Source organism: Bombina bombina, chromosome 2 (genome assembly GCF_027579735.1).
Source record: "Bombina bombina isolate aBomBom1 chromosome 2, aBomBom1.pri, whole genome shotgun sequence".
Taxonomy (NCBI): Eukaryota; Metazoa; Chordata; class Amphibia; order Anura; family Bombinatoridae; genus Bombina; species Bombina bombina.
Window position 1 is genome coordinate 1,024,771,573 of NC_069500.1, and position 15,944 is coordinate 1,024,787,516.

At 39.1% G+C, this 15,944-nt stretch overlaps 1 protein-coding gene across 8 annotated transcripts in view; it reads left to right on the plus strand.

The window, feature by feature from the left end:
* The window catches only part of BLTP1 (bridge-like lipid transfer protein family member 1), a 1,044,923-nt gene that overhangs the window by 722,596 nt on the left and 306,383 nt on the right, over window positions 1–15,944 (plus strand). For 6 of the 8 annotated variants that reach the window (XM_053703615.1, XM_053703613.1, XM_053703617.1 and 3 more), the window contains 3 exons: window positions 4,921–5,147; window positions 6,613–6,813; window positions 7,020–7,150. In XM_053703615.1, coding sequence (XP_053559590.1) covers window positions 4,921–5,147; window positions 6,613–6,813; window positions 7,020–7,150 — 559 coding nt within the window. The remainder of the gene's footprint in view (window positions 1–4,920; window positions 5,148–6,612; window positions 6,814–7,019; window positions 7,151–15,944) is intronic. The other 2 variants (XM_053703619.1, XM_053703621.1) reach the window with 1 other exon arrangement.

A 15,944-nucleotide genomic window follows, 5' to 3' on the forward strand; every position in this document is an offset into this window, starting at 1 on the left:
CTTTATTTATCATACCCCAGTTTTGCATCACCAACAATGTTCTAGAAATATACTTTTTACCTCTGTAATTACCTTGTATCTAAGCCTTTTTTGCACACTGCCTCCTTATCTCAAATCTTTTGACAGGCTTGCATTTCAGGCAATTAATGTTGACTCTTAAATAACTTCACGTGCATAAGCACAATGTTATTTATATAAAACACATGAACTAACGCCCTCTAGCTGTGAAAAACTGTCAAGTGCATTCAGATGAGTCGGTCTTCAAGGGCTTAAAAATTAGCATATGAACCTACCTAGGTTTAGCTTTCAACTAAGAATAACAAGAGAACAAAGCATATTTGATGATAAAAGTAAATCAGAAAGTTGTTTAAAATTGCATGCCCTATCTGAATCATCAAAGTTTAATTCGGACTTTAATAGCGCTCCACTCATAATCTGGCCCTATTTCTTTTCCTGTTCCTGTGGTACTGTTTGATAGTTCCTTCATATGTTTTCCGTTTTGGGATTACATTGTACCATTTCTGTTTATCTCTCCCCTTTGGGATTAACAAACTATGTGCTCCCTTACTGATTGTTTGCTTCAATCTATCTCTGATACTTGAAGGACCATTAAGTACAATAGAATTGCATAACCAACAGGTGCATATTAAAAAAGACAATGCAATAAGTTATTCTGAATTTTAAATGAACTTTAGGTTTTTTTCTAACAAATTTCAAAATTATTTTTTTTTTCTTCCCCCTTTCATCACGGGACAGCCATAAGCCAATTATAGATTAATATACACCATGAAAGTACATGCTCAGTAGGAGCTGGTGCCACAGAAAGTTTGCATAATTTGATAATGGAAATTAATTGAAAAGTTGTTTAAGGATTCAGATAGAGCATGTCACGTTAAGCTATTTTCCTAATCTTTACTATGGAGGAAGCTGGTGCAGCTCAGGCCTCTGGACTGTCAACTGATCCTTTAGAAGGTAGATCTTCTGAAAAATAAACCCCTTCAAATTTTTGTTTGCCTTGGAAGGATTTTAGGTGTGTTCCCCTGTTCAGCTGTGCACCTTATGTGCTCAGTCTCTATTCTAACGCTTAACAGGGTTTTGCTACATTTCTGCTTTTTTCGAGTGTTCAAGGGTCTGTGGCTTTTTATGGCTTTCTGAACTTTCTCCAAAATTTTATGTAAATATTCTCTTTGCTATTAATGAAGTGTTAGCTGTTCTGCCTCCAGCTGTTAAACACAAACACATGCAAGAAATGGAAGGCAATCTTTCTTTGGCCTTTAGCTCAGCAGGGACTTAGACGAGGCCCCTCATAAATCCCTATAGATTATAGGGGTGCTTATATATCTGAGAAATCTTAGTCTAAGGACTGACTTTTTGAACCTTAGGATCCCTCTCTTGCTGCAATGTGTCTTTTTTAATTTAATGTTTGAACATATTCATGTTTTTTGTTTCAGGAAGTTTTAATTGCTTTAGTAAGTAGAGGATTTTCCTACTTTCCTCAGTCACTGAGGGTAAAATTCTGCCCTTAGATCCTCAGGACACTTTATTTTCTAAGAATCAGAAAGCTTCCTTCTCGGCCCAAAAATCTGGTTACTCCTAATCTTTCTGGAAGTCCAGTCCTTTTTAGTCTTAAAACAAACTGAGAGGTCTTCTCCAAACTTTAAATCCAGATGAGGTGTTGCCCCCATTCCAGACTAGTCTTTAGTAGGAGGCGAATTGAGTCTCAATCTGTTGATTGTATACCATAAAGATCTGTCTCAGTAGATCCAGTTAGATTATAGGACAAGGCAGTCTCTAACATGGTGGCAGTCTCATCAATCTCTTGTTCAGATGCCTTGTCAGCCAGTGTGGGAAGTGATTTCCACAGATGCTAGCCTTCTACATTGGGGTGCAATCTGGGAGTTTTGGAGAACGTACGAAGTGTAGTTTCCTTGGGAGTCTCTTCAGAGTTGGCCCATCCTCAAGAAGGAATTTGTTCTTTGATTCCAGTTAGTCAGTATTAGAGCAGTGGCTTATTTCAATCAAGGTGGAAGTTGCCATTCCCTGACAATTAAGGGAGTGCCCTGCATGTTATTTTGGGCAGAACAATTACCATTGCAAGATCTCAGCTTTTTATGTCCCAGGTGTGAACTATTGAGAGGCACCAGTTTCTTCACCCAGAGGCTCTGTTATTGTGCCAGGTCACAGGATCCTCAGACTAATCAAATAAATGCCCTAGTGGTTTTCTGATCATTCAATCTGATTTACATATTTTCTCAGTTTGTGACAGGATGATAGCCAAAATCAAGCAGAAACAAGCCTTTGCAATTCTGATTTCTCTGATGTGACCTTGCAAGATTTGGTTTGCAGATTTAATTCTAATGTCCTTGTGCCAACCTTAGATGTTATCTCTCAGAAAGGATCTTCTTTTTCAAGGCCTTTCTTACTTTAGAACTTAAAACTTTGTATTTCATGGCCTGGTAATTAAACTCTTTTTTTTTCTGGAAAGATTTTTGACTCCTTGATTCAGGCTATGAATTCTGTCCCCAGGTATATTTATCATAAGGTTTAGAAAACCTATTTATCCTACTGTGCTTGCAAGGAATACCGTTGGAATTATTTGTCAGCTAGCTCTCTTAAAGGGACACTGTACCCCAAATTTTTCTTTCGTGATTCAGATTGAGCATGAAATTTTAAGCAATTTTCTAATTTACTACTATTATCAAATTTTCTTCATTCTTATGGTATCTTTATTTGAAATGCAAGAATGTGAGTTTAGATGCCGGCCCATTTTTGGTGAACAACCTGGGTTGTCCTTGCTGATTGGTGGATAAATTCATCCACCAATAAAAAAGTGCTGTCCAGAGTACTGAAACCAAAAAAAAGTTTAAATGCCTTTTTTTTTCAAATAATGATAGCAAGAGAACGAAGAAAAATTGATAATATGAGTAAATTAGAAAGTTGCTTAAAATTGCATGCTCTTTCTGAATTTCAAAAGAAAAAAATTTGGGTACAGTGTCCCTTTAACGGTCAGATTTCAGCTTTCTGTCTTATTCTTTAAAATGATTGCTACATTTCCTAAAATAATCAGACATTTGTTCAAGCTTTAAGAATTTGTTCAAGAATTAGACCAGTTTTCCATCTAGTATTTAATCTGGTTTTGAGGGATCATTTTGTACTTATAAATGGTCTAGACCACTGGTTCGCAAAGTGGCATTACTCCCCCTGTGGGTGGTGGAATTACTATAGATATGCAAAAAGGGAAAGATGGCACCTGTGTTACAGATCAAAGATATTACAGTTCTCCAATGCTTGAAGATTTCAAACCACCATTAAGTTCAAAGAACCCCACTTCACCTAGTCTCTGTGACAGACCCACAGTGCTTTCTCACCCTTCGACAATTTCACTGGTCCTGGGGAAATAGACTCCGCTGGCCTCTTGGCTTGCTCAGGTTCGATCAATAACGTACCTCCCTTTGCCTTCTTGCCAGCACAGGTCCCCTCTTCAGCTACTCACTCATCGGCGGGTGACGTCATTCCGATGCAGCATTTTGGATCGAGTCACTTTGTGATGACGGTGGAGGTGGTGGTTATCACCCCGATCATATAGGATCGGGCGGATTGCAGACCGCAGCCTCAGAGGGAGCGCACCAGTTATGGAGCAGCGGTCTTTAGACCGCTGCTTTATAACTGCAGTTTGTGGCGAGCCTGAAGGCTCGCGTGGAAACAGGGGCATCCATTCGGAGCTTGATAATTCGGCCCCATAGTCTGGTTGTGTACTACATAACACTTTGGAAAGTAGAATACACTTTTTATAAAGATGGTTTATTGGGGAACAGTTAAGTAATTACTAAATGTGGTTTATAACTTTCACAGTGAAGTGACTATCAGCTTTAAAAATCTGGTATCAGAAGATAAAGATAATACACTTTTAATCAAATTAAAACATGTCTTTTAAAATTTCAATAAGTTTAGTTGTTATTCCTTTAGATTGTATTGCGTCATTATCTCTATTAAGGATTTACACTGCTGGTCTGAGTGTTATTTTTGTGGGTTACATTAGGGGACAAGTTACCTGAAAAAGTTTGGTAACCACTGGTTTAGACCTTCCAATTCTATCCTGGAAGGTTGTTGTTTTTTTTCCCTTGGTTATTTTTTTTCTGCCAGGAGAGTTTTTGGTTTTTATCTTGCAAGCCGTCTTTCCCGATTTTTCATCAGGACAAGGCTGTTTTTTTGTCCAGCTCCTAAGAATTCTAAGGAAGGATTTCTTCACGATGTGAATGTGGTGAGAGCTATCTAATACTATGTGGCATCCACAAAGGATTTCAGACTTTCTTCTTAATTATTTGTTCATTTGTCTAGGCCTTGCAAAGGTCTAAAAGCTGCATCTGTTTTACCTGAGGGTTTAAGTTGCTTTTATTTGCATAAATGTTTTGTAGATGATCCATTTTTATAGCCCATTTGGGAGTGTGTTTGTATAGGTTTTTTTTTTTTTATAACATTGTGCTGATTTTCAGACTCCTACCCAAGCCCCAAATTATCAGACTCCTGCTTGCTCCTGTTTGTATAATGTGCCTTTTCATATGCAGGTGAGTGGGTATTGTCTGCTCTTTCTGCTTTCTCAGCCCCTTTCAGTTGGTGTCCCAGCCTAACTTCATCAACAGTGCTAAACTGGGCGTAGGTAAGTTTTTTTTAAAAGGCCCTTAGTGCAATACTCCTCTTTTTCAGGCTGGTTTTAGCAGGAAACTTTTGTGAGCTATAGTGCCTGTTCAGTAACGTACTTGCCTTACTGTTTGTTCTTCCCTATTTTATTGTGATCTTATGTGAACTATCATCATCTGATGGAAAAAAATCAAAATGTATGATAACCTGATAAATTCTTTTTACAATAATATTTTTTTTAAATTAAATGATTCTAATATTTTTCATTAATTGTTTGAATAGAAAGCAGCAGTGCAGGAACATGGACCCTTAATGTGCTATGGAAAATGTGTGGCATTGATGTGCACATGGACCCTAACATTGGGAAACGACTTAATGCCCTGGGAAATACTCTGACTACATTGACTGGAGAAGAAGACACAGATGATATTGCTGACCTGAATTCCGTAAACATGGCAGACCTTTCAGATGAGGATGAAGTTGACAGTATGCCTCCCTCAGTCCATGCAGTAAGCTTTGAACCTTCTTGTCATTATCTACCTGAGTAGATGGTGTTCACTTTACTCTTTTTTCAAATTACCACCCATCGTATTTATATGCTTTGGGCAACTTGACCCATGAGCTTAGGGTGGTTTATTTATATAGTTTTTGCCCATATGACTCCAATCTGTGATCCTTATTTGATGTAAATTTTCAGGCATGATAAAGAGTAATGATTATGATTGTTTCTGAATGGTGAAATAAGAAGTAAGGCATTGTGTATACAAGCTAGCTTAAGTAACATAAAGGAAAATCTTGTAATTTCTTGGCAGCGCATATTGATTTAGGTTTATACATTTTATGTGTTCATTTTTTGAAACCTTCACTTTAGTGAAATAAGGATCACATATCTGATGGACTACAATTTGTCATACATTTGCTGGTTTAGAAATAGTTCTGTATTATACAATAAAAAGTTTGAGTGTTGATAATATATTCTGCCATTTTTTGATCTGCATCTTTTTTATGAATTTCTAAAATGTGCTGTGTTTGTAAGCTTGGCAACATAACTTTTTTTTTTATTATGAATATGACTTTATTAATGTTAAATGTAGCCATAGTTTTATAATTCATTTAAAAGCTGTACACTAGTTGTAGCTCCTTGGTCAGCACAACATTATTTTAAATGGATAGGATCTGACACGTATTAATCCTCTATGAAAATGAAGGACTGTTAGAAAAAACTGCTTGTTTTTATGCTCAGTAATATTTTTGGAAATCTTTCCCCATTATTACTTTATTTTATTTAGGTTTTTGGTTTTAAATGTTGTCATTTTATTAAATGAAAACCGGGTTGGAGGTAGGGGCTGTTTTAACATAAAATAATCAGAAAAAAAAAAGTTTCTAAAATGATATCTCTTCAATTGTAAAAGAAAATTGGAGATCCATGTATTCTTTGCAAATGACAACCTCTATAACACATTATTTTTTAGCTTTATGTTTTAGCATTATGTTTTTTTAGAAAAATATGGGTAAGTCTGTTTTGCTTACAAATTAGGATAGACATTAATATACTCAGGTGGGGACAGCCTATCCAATAAATCTTTAAACAAAATGCATACAAAGAAGCAGAAAATCAGCATTTTTTAACACTTCAAAACATTTTTATTTAAGGGGATATGAAACAGTGCTCTTTTAGTTAATATATATATATATAAATTTCACTGCTACATGCTTTTTTATTACAACAATGAAACAGACTGTTTTATATCCCTTTAAAACCCTTGAATAATCCCAGCGTACAGGAATATATTTTTTATATTAGATATCCCTGCTTCTCAAAGGATCCACAAGAATTGTTTGCAAGAAGGGCTTATGTTTTGTAGCTTTCTTATTTTTGTTTTTTTGACAGCAGTCTGAAATGTTTTATCTTATGAAATAAATATCTCAACAAAGGAGTCCTTCGGAGCACTAAAACTACCATTTACTATTTAGAATTCAGAAGGAAGTTCTGTTATTGAAGAAGGCTTCAAGCTTACCTTTGGTCAGCGACTTGTAAATCACCTGCTTGGCCTGAACCCTAAACGCCATCGTTACTCATTCCCTGCAGAGTATCTCTCTGGTTCAGAGACGTGTGATTCTCCTGCTTCTGTCAGTTCTCACAGGACTGCAAGCAGGTCTCGCTCATGGGCAAATGTATGTAAAAACCTCAGTGTTTCAAATTAACCCACAACATATCACTGAAGAATGCCAACAAAAATCAAATGTACACTGAATAATCTGTGATTTTTGCATGCTCTACTCACAGGGAGATCGGTTGGTTATAATTAATTTAATTGTTGCAATGATTTATCTACCAAAAGCTATATATATATATATATAATTAAATATTTTTTTGTTAGGAGACCATTGATTATAGACGTCCAGGGCAGCTTGGCAGTCAGAGTGTGGATCCTAGAGGAAGGAAATTCGTAAAGCGTTTGGTTGACATAAGGGAGCTCAATGAACAAGCAAAAGTGATTGATGATCTAAAGTAAGTCTTTATAAAGTGATCTTGGTATATGTCATGTAGCATGTGTTGCTCTTTTATTCTTTGCAATTGGGGGGGTGTATGTTTTGTATGTTTATTTCTTTATTTTTATGTTTATTTTGCTGTTGATAGTATTTGCTCTCCATTCTTTTGATTTTTTCAACTGTAAATTATATTTTGATTAAGAACTGTAATATATTCATACTCTTACAGTCAACAATTAGCACATCACAGCAATCTACCTGTTGACTGTTCAACTAAGGGCCAGATTACGAGTGGAGCACAAACGTGTGCATGCAGATTAAATTGCGCTAGTATTAAGAGTTTAAAAAAAATGCTACCGCTTGAGCCCAATTCAAGATGATGCTCGTCGGGTTAGCGCGTACTCAGAGCTGTTGTTAACTGGTTGGCAAAACATAAAAGTTGCACAAAACACATCGAAAATACATTACAAAGTATAGTTACACTAATAATAACACCATCTAATAAAAAAAATATTTAAAAAAAATATTGCACACAAAAGTTATAAAGGCTCAAAGATATGAGGTCTCAGGTATTAGAGAAAAAAAAGGCAAGGCAAAGGACTTTAACATATATAGATAGATATATATATTTATATAGATAGATATACGATCGGTAGAAGAAGCACTCTCACATTGCAGTCAGCAACCAGGGTGTCCAGCTTGCAATAATAGAATGCTGTAGGTATCCCAATTGCAAAACAAATGGGAAGCGGCACTGGCTGGATTTGTGAATCAATAAATAACATTCCTTTTGACGTTTTGGGGTCGATAACCCCTTCCTCAGAGAGTGTAATATAGCAAAAACAGTGATATTTATACTATACATGAACAAATAAGCAAAGGAATAAACAAGACATACCCCTTTTCCAAATTGAGAGCCGAGAAAGTTAGACAAGCACTTCCGGTTCAGCTCAACATGTGATCACCCATCATGTCATCACCATAGTGATGTATCAACAAATGTCTACTTGTGCATAAAACATACTAGCCTCAGTCTCACACTCCTAAGTGATGTGTGAATATTGCCAAACAGTAAAACAAATAAACACTAAGTGAAGAGTGAATTATTGTACACGAACGAGACTGTGAAGCAACATAAGTTACTAAATAACAAAGATATTCAAGTTACGGAACACTTCCAAGCAATATCGTCTTGCAACAATTGTTACCAATTGTTAAAAAATAATAATTATGTTGTATGGGAGCTTATACCCCATAGTTAGAGTCACACTTTAGTATTAGTGCGAATATACAACCTATATACTAACGGAAATTATCCTTTGCCCAGAACCTGTCCGCACATTCACTTAGATCTTAGGAAAGTTAAACACATAGTGTCTGAGTAGTTACTTAAAACTTTATATGGCAGTGATTTGCCTTCATCTAACTTTATTAGTTATGGTTCAGTTATCATAACTGGTTTCCTTATTCTCACTAGATCTGATGTATACAAAGTATATAGAAAGTATCAATTATCTGTCACAGCCTTAGTCTGGTGTATAGTTTATCTATTAACTAGTTTGTTTAGCTTGATAATCCATGGTACATATATGTGAAACACTTGATGGTAGCATTAGATCAGCACATTAAGAGTTGAATTCCATCATCCCTGATATATATAGTTTAGTATATAATTAACAGAATAGGAATAAATACAAATAGAGCTAAGTAAAGCAAAATAAAGAAACTTAAAGTAAGATTACAATTAAAGGACTACCTAGGGAGGTTGCAGCGTCAATTTCCCGACTATCAATCACAGACAATGACCCTGCAACATTTTGGATAAAATCTGTCTAAAAAAAGACAGAGGGAACGCTAATCTTAGTTCTGTTAAATAAATAATCATCCCTAATAAAAACTTTAACAGAACTAAGACTAGGGTTCCTTCTGTCTTTTTAGACAGATTTTATCCAAACTGTTGCAGGGCCATTGTCAGTGATTAATGTGGTTACTTCGACGCAGCCTGTCTCGCATCATCTCTAATACCCTGCATCGGGTTTTCTCTTGTTGCATCATGTTTGACGCATCCTTCTTGTCATTTTTGGTGCCCTTTTTCCTTCTGGGTTCTCTTTCTCATTGCCCTAGAATTGAGTTTATCTCATGGCTGTTCTTTATTACTTCATTGGACTTTGAATTATGGCTTGTGACTTGGATCTCCCTTGACCATTCTTCTGCCTGCTGATTTAACTCTGTTTTTTGCTTAATTGGTTTTGACCTTGGATCTGCCTGACTAAGTTTTCTGGACATTGATTTTGCTATCCAGTTTCCTGTCCGGTCTGACTCCTGGCTTTTTGACCAATGCGGTCATTATTTGATATTCAGCTTCCTAGTAATTTTCCTTGTACTCCGTCATCTTCCTCCTGGGTTCTAACGCTATTGCCCCAAGGATATTTCTTTATCCCTCCACTTGATGGCAGGATAACAAGACTACTGGCCATGGACTGGTTTAAAAGAGAACTATCTGAAGGGTCTAACATATATGTATACATATGTATTTATGCATTTGCAGTAATATATACACACATAAATACATATGTACACATATATAGACATATATATAGACATATATATATATATATATATATATATATACGTGCATTGGAGCCCTTTGCAGTTTTCAATTAAAACATGTAAAAGCATATTTATGCAATATTAATTTTTAATAAAGTGTTATACTGTGTATTTACTGCAAAATGTTTCATATTCCATGTTGTATGTATTTATAAATAGATATTCCTATATATATCTGTATATATCTAAACCCACCCAAAATCAAATCAGCCAATAGGATGAGAGCTACTGAAATCCTATTGGCTGTTCAAATCAGCTAATAGAATTTCAGTAGCTCTCATCCTATTGGCTGATTTTAATTTCAAGAATCCAATCAGCCAATAGGAATGCAAGGGACACAATTTTGAAAAGGCTCCCTTGCATTGACGATCCAGTGTATGGCGGTGACCGTATGAAGAGGATGCTCCGCGCCGGATGTCTTCAAGGATGGATCTGCTCCACGCCGCCGGGATGAACATAGAAGACGCCGCCTGGATGAAGACTTCTTGCCGCCTGGATGAGGATGGCTGTCCGGACTTCAGAAACTGTGAGTGAATCTTCCGGGGTTAGTGTTAGATTTTTTAAAATCTTTTTTTTTTTTTTTTTTTTTTTTTTGGATTAGGGTTTGGGCTTTTTTAAAAGAGCTGAATGCCCTTTTCAGGGCAATGTAAAAGAGCTAAATGCCCTTTTCAGGGCAATGCCCATACAAATGCCCTTTTCACAGCAGTATGTAGCTTAGGTTTTTGTTAGAGTTAGGTTTTTTTATTTTGGGGGGTTGGTTGGATGGTGGGTTTTACTGTTGGGTGGTCTTTGTATTTTTTTACAGGTAAAATAGCTAATTTCTCTTGCAAGGTGTATCCAGTCCACAGATTCATCCTTACTTGTGGGATATTCTCATTCCCTACAGGAAGTTTCCAAAGAGAGCACACAGCAAAGCTGTCCATATAGCTCCCCCTCTGGCTCCGCCCCCCCAGTCATTCTCTTTGCCGCTCTAACAAGTAGCATCTCCACGGGAGGGTAAAGTGAATGTGGTGTTAGATTTGTAGTTTTTATATCTTCAATCAAAAGTTTGTTATTTTTAAATAGTACCGGTTTGTGCTATTTACTCTCTGGCAGAAATATGATGAATAATTCTGCTGAGAGGAAAATGATTTTAGCATGTTGTAACTAAAATCCATTGCTGTTCCCACACAGGACTGAGGAGTACCAGAAAACTTCAGTTGGGGGGAACAGTTTGCAGGCTTAACTGCTTTGAGGTATGTTTCAGTCATCTTTTTTCTAGTCAAGACAAGATAATGCTAGAAGACTGACAAGATTCCCCATGTGGGAAGGGTAAGCCATGTTCTGAAACTTAGTATAGAACTAGAGGCTTATTTAAGTGGGCTCAATAGACTGGTTATCACTTTAACAGGGCAATCGATTATTTTGTTTAGAAAAATACTCTTTATTGAGACTTTTAAGCACTTTTGATGTGTTTATTGGGGTTTTATTCCACATGGCATTATTTTTAGTCACCTAAATTGGGTTCTGAAGGCCCCACAGCTCCGGAGTGGAGTGGGAGGGGCCTAATTTTGCGCCTTAGTTGCGCAGTTTATTCTGACAAGATTTCCCTGCATGCTGCTTCACATGGGTCCAGAGGCTGCTTGAGGACTTCAGGAGGCTTGATTTTCTCAAATTCAATCCTTAAGGGAAGGTAGGGCCACAGCAGGCTGCTGTGGCAAGGTGCTGTAGTTTATTAACCGGTTGTTTGCTTTAGGCGGCTCCAGTTTGGGCATTAAAGGGTTAATCAGGCTGAAACTTGCTGTGCAATCATATCGAAGCATTAGGCACATACTGTAAAAATTTCAAGAGATTTGGTTCATTTTTCACCGTTTTTTAAAATTGTGTGCGCTTTTATTATCTTAAAGGCACAGTACCATTTATTGCAAATTTTATTTTTTATTACATAAAGTGTTTCTCCAAGCCTGCTTGTGTATAATACAAATCTGTTAAACATGTCTGACACTAAGGAAAAGCCTTGCTCTATGTGTTCAGAAGCCATGGTGGAACCCCCACTCAAAATGTGTCCCAAGTGCACTAATGTGTCTATACATATTGTGTCACTTAAAAATATAGCCCTAGATGATTCTTTGACTGAAGGTAATGAGGATAGTCCGCCGTCCTCTCCCCATGTGTCATCACCAGTTACGCCCGCTCAAACGATACCTAGTACCTCTAGTGCATTAGCACCTATTACATTGCAACAACTGGCGGCAGTCATGGATAATTCCCTTGCGGCCTTTCTATCCAAACTGCCAGTTTTCCCTAAAAAGCACGATAGCTCTGTTTTGAGAACAGATGAGGAGCAGTTGGAAGCTTTGGGAGGCTTATCTGATGTACCCTCACAACACTCTGAAGGGCGAGGGATGTTATGTCTGAGGGAGAAATTTCTGATTCAGGAAAAGTTTCCCAGCGGGCAGAATCAGATTCACTAGCATTTAAATTTAAATTGGAACACCTCCGCGTACTGCTTAGGGAGGTCTTATCAACTCTGGATGATTGTGACCCTATGGTGGTCCCAGAGAAATTGTGTAAAATGGACAAATATCTAGAAGTCCCTGTATACACTGATGCGTTTCCGATCCCTAAGAGGGTAGCGGATATTGTTGCTAGGGAGTGGGAAAGACCAGGTGTACCTTTTGTTCCCCCACCTATCTTTAAGAAAATGTTCCCCATAACTGATCCCAGGCGGGACGCATGGTAGACGGTCCCTAAGGTAGAGGGGGCAGTTTCAACACTAGCCAAGCGCACAACCATACCAATTGAAGACAGTTGTGCTTTCAAAGATCCTATAGATAAAAAATTAGAAGGTTTACTAAAGAAAATATTTGTTCAACAAGGTTTCCTTCTCCAACCTATTGCCTGCATTATTCCTGTAACTACTGCAGCGGCTTTCTGGATTGAGGCGCTGGAGTAGTCGCTCCAGACGGAGACCTCATATGACGAAATTATGGATAGAATTAAGGCTCTAAAGCTGGCTAATTCTTTTATCACAGATGCCGCTTTGCAATTAGCTAGGTTAGCGGCGAAAAATTCTGGTTTTGCCATCATGGCGCGCAGAGCGCTTTGGCTTAAATCATGGTCGGCCGACGTGTCGTCTAAAACAAAATTACTGAATATTCCTTTCAAGGGAAAGACCCTTTTCGGGCCCGAGTTGAAAGAGATTATTTCGGATATCACTGGGGGAAAGGGCCATGCCCTCCCGCAAGATAGGCCTTTTAAGGCTAAAAACAAGGCTAATTTTCGTTCCTTTCGCAACTTCAGGAGAGGTCCTGCTTCAGCCTCTGCTACCGCAAAGCAAGAGGGTAACACTTCACAGCCCAAGGCAACCTGGAAGCCTTTGCAGGGCTGGAACAAGGGTAAACAGGCCAAGAAGCCTGCAGCTGCTACTAAGACAGCATGAAGGGGTAGCCCCCGATCCGGGACCGGATCTGGTAGGGGGCAGACTCTCTCTCTTTGCTCAGGCTTGGGCAAGAGATGTTTCCGATCCCTGGGCATTAGAGAGAGTTGCTCAGGGATATCTTCTAGAATTCAAGGACTCTCCTCCAAGGGGAAGGTTCCACATTTCTTGTCTGTCTACAGACCAGACAAAGAAAGAGGCGTTCTTACGCTGTGTAGAAGATCTACTCAAGATTGGAGTGATATATTCAGTTCCAATTACAGAACAAGGATTGGGTTTTTACTCAAACCTGTTTGTAGTTCCCAAAAAGGAAGGAACTTTCAGACCAATCCTGGATCTAAAAATTCTAAACAAATTCCTCAGAGTTCCATCTTTCAAGATGGAAACCATTCGGACAATCTTACCGATGATCCAGGAAGGTCAATATATGACTACCGTGGATCTAAAGGATGCGTACCTTCATATTCCTATCCACAAAGATCACCATCAGTTCCTAAGGTTCGCTTTTCTGGACAAGCATTACCAGTTCGTGGCCCTTCCCTTCGGGTTGGCCACCGCTCCCAGAATTTTCACAAAGGTGCTAGGGTCCCTTCTAGCGGTACTGAGACCGCGGGGGATTGCAGTAGCACCCTATCTGGATGACATCTTAATACAGGCGTCGTCTTTTCCCAGAGCCAAGGCTCATACGGATATTGTTCTGGCCTTTCTAAGGTCTCACGGGTGGAAGGTGAACACCCAAAAAAGTTCTCTGTCCCCGTTCACAAGGGTTCCCTTCCTGGGAACATTAATAGACTCGGTAGAAATGAAAATATTTCTGACGGAGGTCAGAAGGTTAAAGCTTCTAAGTACTTGCCGAGTTCTTCATTCCATTCCTCGGCCATCTGTAGCTCAGTGCATGGAGGTAATCGGATTAATGGTAGCAGCAATGGACGTAGTCCCTTTTGCTCGAATTCATCTCCGGCCACTGCAATTGTGCATGCTCAAACAGTGGAATGGAGATTATGCAGATTTGTCTCCTCAAATCCAACTGGACCAGAAAACCAGAGATTCTCTTCTCTGGTGGTTGTCTCAGGATCACCTGTCGCAGGGAATGTGCTTCCGCAGACCGGAGTGGATCATTGTAACGACCGACGCCAGTCTTTTAGGCTGGGGCGCAGTCTGGGGCTCCCTGAAAGCTCAGGGCCTATGGTCTCGGGAAGAGTCTCTTCTCCCAATAAAAATTTTGGAACTGAGAGCGATATTCAGCACGCTCCAGGCATGGCCTCAGCTAGCGGCGGCCAAGTTCATCAGATTTCAGTTGGACAACATCACGACTGTAGCATACATAAATCATCAGGGAGGAACAAAGAGTTCCTTAGCGATGAAGGAAGTAACCAAGATAATCAGGTGGGTGGAGGATCACTCTTGCCATCTATCTGCAATTCACATCCCAGGAGTAGACAACTGGGAAGCGGATTTCCTAAGTCGTCAGACTTTTCACCCGGGGGAGTGGGAACTCCACCCGGAGGTATTTGCTCAGCTGACTCAGCTATGGGGCATTCCAGAGTTGGATCTGATGGCGTCCCGTCAGAGCACCAAACTTCCTCTTTACGGTTCCAGGTCCAGGGACCCCAAGGCGGCATTGATAGATGCTCTAGTAGCGCCTTGGTCCTTCAATCTGGCCTATGTCTTTCCACCGTTTCCCCTTCTCCCTTGGCTGGTAGCCAGAATCAAACAGGAGAAGGCCTCTGTAATTCTGATAGCGCCTGCGTGGCCACGCAAGACTTGGTATGCAGACCTAGTGGACATGTCATCTGTCCCACCATGGACACTGCCAATGAGGCAGGATCTTCTAATACAGGGTCCATTCAAGCATCCAAATCTAGTTTCTCTGCAGCTGACTGCTTGGAGATTGAACGCTTAATTCTATCCAAGCGTGGGTTCTCTGAATCAGTCATAGATACTCTGATTCAAGCTAGAAAACCTGTCACCAGGAAAATTTACCATAAGATATGGCGGAAATATCTTTGTTGGTGTGAATCCAAGGGTTACTCGTGGAGTAAGATTAGGATTCCAAGGATATTGTCTTTTCTCCAAGAAGGATTGGAGAAAGGTTTATCAGCTAGTTCCTTAAAGGGGCAGATATCCGCTCTGTCTATCCTTTTACACAAGCGTCTGGCAGAAGTACCAGATGTTCAAGCGTTTGCACAGGCGTTAGTCAGAATCAAGCCTGTCTATAAACCTGTGGCTCCTCCATGGAGTCTAAATTTAGGGGTTCCGTTTGAACCTTTACATTCCATAGATATTAAGTTGTTATCTTGGAAAGTTTTGTTTTTGGTAGCTATATCTTCTGCTCGAAGAGTTTCAGAATTGTCTGCTTTGCAGTGTTATTCACCCTATCTGGTGTTCCATGCAGATAAGGTAGTTTTGCGTACCAAACCTGGTTTTCTTCCTAAAGTTGTTTCTAATAAGAACATTAACCAGGAAATCATTGTTCCTTCTCTGTGTCCTAATACAGCTTCTAAGAAGGAACGGCTTTTACACTATCTTGATGTGGTTCGTGCTTTGAAATTCTATTTACAAGCAACTAAGGATTTCAGACAAACATCATCTTTGTTTGTTGTCTATTCTGGTAAGAGGAGTGGTCAAAAATCGACGGCTACCTCTCTTTCCTTCTGGTTGAAAAGCATCATCCGATTGGCTTATGAGACTGCTGGGCAGCAGCCTCCTGAACGAATTACAGTTCATTCCACCAGAGCTGTGGCTTCCACTTGGGCCTTCAAGAATGAGGCTTCTGTTGAACAGG